This window comes from Fulmarus glacialis, unplaced genomic scaffold, assembly GCF_000690835.1.
Source record: "Fulmarus glacialis isolate BGI_N327 unplaced genomic scaffold, ASM69083v1 scaffold10468, whole genome shotgun sequence".
Lineage (NCBI taxonomy): Eukaryota > Metazoa > Chordata > Aves > Procellariiformes > Procellariidae > Fulmarus > Fulmarus glacialis.
Window position 1 is genome coordinate 501 of NW_009227581.1, and position 7,615 is coordinate 8,115.

The 7,615-nt window shown below is 36.6% G+C and overlaps 1 protein-coding gene across 1 annotated transcript; it reads left to right on the forward strand.

The window, feature by feature from the left end:
* The first annotated feature begins 431 nt into the window (after positions 1 to 431).
* On the forward strand, positions 432 to 7,391 carry LZIC (leucine zipper and CTNNBIP1 domain containing). The gene is made up of 6 exons (XM_009583191.1): positions 432 to 581; positions 1,712 to 1,847; positions 2,936 to 3,034; positions 3,584 to 3,679; positions 5,497 to 5,578; positions 6,990 to 7,391. The coding sequence occupies exons 1-6, from the start codon at positions 481 to 483 to the stop codon at positions 7,046 to 7,048; spliced, it is 573 nt and encodes a 190-aa protein (XP_009581486.1). The 5' UTR covers positions 432 to 480; the 3' UTR covers positions 7,049 to 7,391.
* Positions 7,392 to 7,615: the final 224 nt, after the last annotated feature.

Sequence of the window (7,615 nt, forward strand, 5' to 3'; positions counted from 1 at the left end):
CTTGGTTTCAAACTTGTTTGTTTTTATGTGCTGTGGCTGTTTGAGTTATTACTTTTGTGAACTGCCTCTGTCTAAGGTGTTTGCATGCTTCAGACACCTTGCATCCGGGTTGTTGTCTCTTAGAGAGTTTCCCCAGGGGCAGTTGAAGAGTAGAATCTGTTGTTTCATAGAGCGGGACCTCAGCATTTCAGTAATTGCTGCTTGGTTTCAAACTTGTTTGTTTTTATGTGCTGTGGCTGTTTGAGTTATTACTTTTGTGAACTGCCTCTTTCCTGTAGACCCAGCCTGCCATTTCTGTATTTCCACTGCAAGGGTCTCCAAGTGTTTTGGTTAGACATTCCCTCATCAAGATATTGCATAACTTTCTTGATACTTGGAGCATTTTAAAATAAGTTTTAAGTTGTTGATACATAACAATAAAATGTTCTTTCTCCTAGGAGTGTCATGCAACAACTAAAAATTTTCATGTGAAAACAGAAAATGGCTTCAAGAGGAACAACAGAGACCAGTAAACTAAAACAAAACTTGGAAGAGCAGTTGGATAGATTAATGCAACAGCTTCAAGATCTGGAGGAATGCAGGTAATAAATGCTTTCCTCTTATACAGTAATATTTTTCTTAAGTGGTTGGCAGAAGAAAGTGGTACCTTTCAAAAATCTTGTGGGTTTTTTGTTTTGTGTTTTGCTGTGGCTTTATGTTTTTTAAATTAGGTAGGGTGTTTGTGTTAGGTAGTAAAAATTATTTTTAAAAACATTTCTTTTTATTAAGAGTGTTCTGTTTTTCATCTTCTGGAGGAAAATGCGGGCAGAAATACTCATTACTGTTTTCTTTGAAATTTCATATTTCAGTGTGACTTCTTAACTTTTAATAGCTGTTCACAGAATTCACAATTTTCATATGGGCTTTTTTAATAGCAGTTAACAAATAGCTTTTTTATCTATTTTGTTTTGTCTTATAATTACAGATGTTTAGATTTGGTTTTGGTTTGGTGTTTTTTTTTTAGTTTGTCTAACATTTTCATGTGATGTGTTTCATGTGATTTTGTGTTAGTTTTTTGAGGGCTAATAAAATTTGAGATAGACTGAATTACCAAGGAAAAGGGGTTTTTTCCTGTTCCAGTACTTGCGCTTAAACGTCCTGTGTGGTTTTAGATGCTTTCTCTGACTATAATTCTAACTTGCCCCAGTTAGACAGTTAAGCAGTACATATTTTTTTCCAGAACAATTACAACTGCTAATGGTTGGTAGTGTCGTTCTTTGAATTGGGCAAGGTTTAGACAGCAGGATCAGTTATTCCTGAATAACTTGATGGTTTTTGGGTAAGAAGATGAGCTTCTCAGATAATTTCATTCACCGTAGCTTTGAACAAGACAATCTCACTGCCTGTTCTTGTTGAGATCCAAAACGTACTTTTAAATATTGCACCAAGTGTTGAGTATCTTGTAGTTGTCGGGGCCTTTTTAATACAAGTGACTTCATACAAACAACACAAGTGCATGGGTGGCTCAGAGGTGGTGCAAAACCAGGAAAACTACGTATGCATTAGCTAAATAACAGCTAAGAGGGCTAGAGCAGAATAACCTGAAGTGATGTGAATATTTTAATTGCTATCTGAGGAAGCATGCTTCATGATATTCCCTGATGTCCTTTTCTCCATGTTACATCTCAGGTTTAGTCTTGTGAACTAATGTGTCTTATTGGATCCTCTTTAGAGAGGAGCTAGATGCAGATGAGTATGAAGAGACCAAAAAAGAAACTCTAGAACAGCTGAGTGAGATCAATGACTCCCTGAAGAAGATTATGTCTGGGGATATGACTTTGGTGGATGAGCTCAGCGGGATGCAACTGGTAAGGATGCTGTTACTAAAAATAGCTCACGTTCTGTCTGGACTCAATGAAACAGAAAATAGATACAAGTGGTTCATTATAATTTTTAGACAGGCACATATGAAAGCTAGTTCTATGTATCTAACGTTTTTATTATTTAATATATGTGTACATACAAAAACTTGGTTAGGTCTCTTCATTTTAAAAGAAAAAAAAAAAAAATGAAGAATTATAACCATAACACTGTAGAAAAAAAATGTGGGAAACTGCAGGGACTAAATGTATCAGATCCTTAATATTAGAAAATAACATAAAACAATACAAATTAATTTAAAAGGTGTGAGGGACAATCCAGGACAATATATATTGTGAGAAATAAAGTTCATGCCTGTTTGTCAGAAAACATAAAGATAGCATTTCCTATGCTTTTATTGCTGATTTGTATTTCAGAGATTCATACCTATCCAAATTAAAAGGCTGTAGGAATGACTGTGTAACTTTAAGTTCTTTTGGTGAATTGATCTTATTTTATGCTGACTCTCAAACTTTTGATTTATTTTCTCTCTTTTCAAATGTTTAATTAGAGCATTAAAAATGTTCCTTCTGAGCCCTGTGTTTTAGGGGTTTGTTTCCAGAGGGATCATGATTTGTCCAAACATAACTGTGGTGAGATTTAATCATAATAGCTTTGATACGTTGATTTTGAATAACAGGAGGAGATTCACCTCATCATTTACATTCTGCTTACCCTTAGAAGAGCTGTAATCATCAGTGTGGGCATTAAAACTGCTAAAGATAGCATAGCACATCCACTTGTGATGTGCTAATATCAGGAAGATGTTCGAAATGATTAGAAATTAAGACCTGGACTGTAATGAAAAGTTTCACAGTTCTTTCTCAGTGTACTTGCACTAATTAGTGGATTTTTCAAGCCCTGCATAAAGGTCATAAATTTTTTCATCTCACTTCCATGGTTATGCAAAAAGAAAAGCTCTCTTTATCAAATGATGCAGAGGATACTAATGATGCTTTGCAGCCTTCATTAATCTTGTCATGCAGCTATAGCTTGTGACTATTAGTTCTGGTCATTCTTGCTCTTTTTCTTGTAGGCAATACAAGCAGCCATCAGCCAAGCATTTAAAACTCCAGAAGTAATTAGAATGTTTGCAAAGAAACAACCAAGGCAATTGAGGACAAGGTTGGCAGAGGTGAAAGTTTCTGTTTTACTGTAAAAACTGTTTATTTGACTAGACTGATTTAAATATGTAATGATTGCAAGGAGAGCAACAAATGTGTTAGAAAACTTAGGGAGATAGAGAAGTTCTCTTTCAGAATTTCTTCAGTTTTAAATGTTCCTTGAGGTAATGGGGACAACAATATGTATTTCTTGAATTATCTTCTATCTTGCTGAGATCTAGACTGAACTTGAGATCCAGATAAAGTGAAATGAAAAGTGATTCCTCCATATATCAGTGATACATGAATCCATAATTTTGAATGAATAGCGGTTTTTGATTAAAAGAGATTCAAGTTTGGAGATATCAAGAATGCTAAGGTTAGGTGCAAAGAGTATTTGCAGAATGGTCAGAAAAACTTCATGGCCATCTTTTAAATTATGGGTAGCTCTGTCCCTTACTTCCATGGGTACCATGCTTACTGATGATATTTTTAGGCTGTTGCATTGCTTATGCTGTTATGTTGAGTGAAACTAATGGGAAGCTTAAATACTTTTACTTATTTTCCCCCTCGGTATACAGATGGACCGAGACTTAATGGTTGGGAAGTTGGGACGAGACCTATACACACAGCAGAAAGTGGAAATCCTGACTGCCCTCAGAAAGCTTGGTGAGAAGGTAAGGTGTTGGTATGATAATTAGGTGAATAGAAATTTCTATCGATGTATCGAAGAGGAATTTGAAATCATTAAAATAAGAAATTACAACTTTTATTTATAAGCAAATAATAAAATGCAGCTTGCTTTTGTAGTGCATAAATGTCCATTCATTTTAATGCTAAGCTTTCTGAAACACTTACTACTGAACATATACCAAATTGTATTGTACATTTATCTATATCTGTTTCTACTTTAAAATGCTTTCTTTGGTGGGTCATACGAATGAATCACATATAAGCTAGTACAAGTTGATGATATTTATAAAAGCTACAAAACAAGTCTTTCACTGGCTAACTACCACCTATCCACCTGGCAGGAATTATCCAAAACTTTTGACATATGTTGATCTTCTAACTTTTGTATTGGTGATAATACCTACCTTTTGGTAAGATAAATAAATTGGAGAGATGAGTGATAAACTGATTGTTTCCCCAATGAGTAAATCAGTCGCAGAACAATCCCTGTTTTTTACCACTAGAGGGAGGAAGAGAAGTTGTTACTTCTTTTTATTGATGGTGTATGAAGAAAATAGGTTGCTGTGTATCTCTGTACTTAAACTTTCATAGAAAATGAGGGAATGTAATGGAAAAGATCAAGTGCAGTACTTAAAGGACCTGCATTTCAAGTAGATGATATTAGCAAATGCTTTCCCTCAGAGTATTTTTATTGCTTGGTTGTCAGAAAAAAATGTTTTGGAAATAGGTTAAAAGGCTAGTTAAGATTGTGAACTGAAGGCATGAAGATATCTAATCCTCCTGGCATGAGTTCTTGGATCCCTTCAGATAAGCCATTTCACCATGCTTTGACATAGCCTTTTTATCTTTTAAAATGATCAGTAACCTACTTCAGAGGTCTTGCTAGGGTAGTAGTTTCACATCTGTTGTGAATGTGAAAAATGATGGTTAAGTATTACATGTTTATCTGCACAACACTGCAAAATGTTAAGTAGTTAGATGCTTGCTTACAGAGCACAGCAAAGGCAGGTAACTAATACTTTTTCCCTCATTTCAACATCATTCTGAATGCCTGTACCCGATTTCTATATTTTTAATAAATAAACTGACACAAACACTGTGGATAGCTTGACACACTTATGCTTTGCTTTAATAAGGATATATATCTGAGGCTACTTAAATGAGCGAATTTTAACTTAGAATATCTGAACCTTCCAAATGTAGGTTACTACTTCATTATTGTAAATATTTTATGGGCATCTGTCACAAGGCATCAGAGCACGTACATAAAAGCAAAATATACATGTGCAAATGTCACTTTAAAGGAAGAGAACCATTTCTAGGTCATTGACTCTTAACATGGTCAAAGTTGGTAGTGACTGCATATTTTCGCTTTCCTCAGCAGATGATAAGAAGTGAGCTTAGATCTTAGCTCATCACTGACCACGTGACAAAAAAATAATTGACATCCTTTGCATAGTTTTAGTACAGAGGTACAGAGTGACTATTTCATCAACAATTATCACTGGAGGTCAGCTTGAAACTTAGTGGTGCATGAGGGGCATGTCTGATGTTGCATATGTTGTCCTTCCTGGGCTGATAGACGCCACTGAGAAAAAAATCAGTGGTAGGGGGAGTAGCTTGCATTTTTACTTTGGCTTTTAATATGTTAGATAGCACTGCCACTTAAAAACTGCAAATTGACAATCGCTGTAACCTGTTACAGTTCATGTACATGCCCATGTAGATGGTGGGAATTACAGTGGTGGGAATATGCACAGTTAAGTCACCAAGCTCACAGTTATGGCCTTTTTTGATTTAGCTCACTCAAGATGATGAGATGTTCTTGTCAGCAAATGCTGGTACAGCCTTGAGCCAGTTTGAGAGAGTCTCCACTGACCTTGGTAAGTTTTCATTCTCATAACTTCCAATTTCTTTGCCTCGTTGAACACTGATTAATAGAAATACCCGTGATTCCCCTATGAAAGAGAAAATATGAACAAAAGATTCATGCCATTAAATTTTGATGTACATTTTTCTATTTTACTAGCAATGAAACTCTGATACTATCCATGAGGAAAAAGTAACGCAGCAAATAAATCCAGTGCCAAATGTCCATAAATGCCAAGTGTTGCCCATAATGCTGAAGGCTTGAATGGTCTGTCTCAAGCAGAGATGCAGTTCTTAGAGTTAAGCACGGATCTCTTTTGCATTAATCACTTTCTTCAGGAGAGCCTTTTCCTCTGCTTGATGCAGAGAATTTGGCAATTACTGGCACATTGTCAAAATACAGCTTCAAAGCACTCTTCTTGCCATGATTGTCATAACTCTAATCATACTGAGAAGACCAAAAGTTCAGTTATAATACGCATTAAATAAGCACAAGGGTTCATTCTAGCATTACAGTTAGAACTGTGATGAAAGAAATATGAACAGCAGGAACGTGCCAGACTAGGTCAGGGTACAAATAAACTGACTCTGTGACCTACCTTTCAGTACTCCTCTTCCTGAGAGTATAAGCTAGGTGAGAACCTTTTGTTCAAAAGGGTACTTCATTAGAAGCTCTGTATGTGTGTGGTGGGTTGACCTTGGCTGGCCACCAGGTGCCCACTAAGCTGCTCTCGTTCCCCCTCCTCAGCAGGACAGGGGGAGAAAATACAATGAAAAACTTGTGGGTGGAGATAAAGGCAGTTTAATAAAGAAAAGCAAAGGCTGTGCACAGAAGCAAAGGAAAACAAAAAGATTTATTCTCTACTTCCCATCAGCAGGTGATGTCCAGCCACTTCCTGGCAAGCAGGGCCTCAGTACATGTAGCAGTTCCTTCTGAAGACAAATGCCTTAATAACAAATCCCCCACCTCCTCCTTTCTCCTAGCTTTTATTGCTGAGCATGGTGTCATACGGTGTGGAATATCCCTCTGGTCAGTTTGGGTCAGCTGTTCTGGCTACGTCCCCTCCCAACCTCTTGCCCACCCCAAGCTTACTGATGTTTGGAGGCAAGACAGCCTTGATGCTGTGCCAGCGCTGCTCAGCGGTAGCCAAAACATCAGTGCGTTATCAACACCCTTCTAGCTACAAATACAAAGCATGGCACTAGGAGGGCTGCTGTGGGGAAAGTTAACTCCATCTCAGCCAGACCAGTCAAGCCAGTATGTCGTCTTTTTTTTTTTTTTTTTTTTTTTTAATTTAGCTCAAGTGTTCTAGTTTTCAAAATGTAGGTTTGATTTCTTTTGATCTCAAATGTTTTACTTGATTTCTAAGAAGGAAGTTTACAATTTCTACTAATACTTACTGAAAATGTTTTTTCCTCTCATAGGATCTGGAGACAAAGTCTTTGCTCTAGCAAGTTTTGAAGTAGAAAAGGCAAAACAATGAAGAGGTGCGTGAGGCTTGTGTCTCTCCAGTAATCGGCAGCATTGGACTTATGTCATATTGCATTTGTTTTTTTCTATTTTTAACATGTTGGGAAAAAAAAGAAAAGCAAAAACAAAAAACCCTAAACCCTCTTGGGTTCTTAACCAGAAGATATGAAGTAAACAGCCTTAAGTGCACTTTGGAACCTTGGTGTCTGTACCCCTTAGTAACATAAGCTCTGAGGCTGAACACTAAGTGGTATTCTAAAAACAAAAGCATGGTATGACTGTCTTTGGAAGGAATCAGCTATTTTGAACTTTTCTGAATGTGTATTTCTCTAACTATTAAAACGTAATCTTTTTGCATGTGGTTGTAGCAAGCAGATCTTTTTCAGGAGCAGTCCTAATGAGTGAGTGGGTTTTTTGGGTGATTCTTCATGTTGCTCTCAAGTTGTCTTAATTTTTGTCTGGACTCCCTACTAAGTAGTTAATACTAGGAATGCATTGAAGCTTTGAAAAATTGACATAGTTTATTTGAAATGACATCTTTCTACAAACTGTTTGCAGAAGAACCAAAATGAGACTGTAT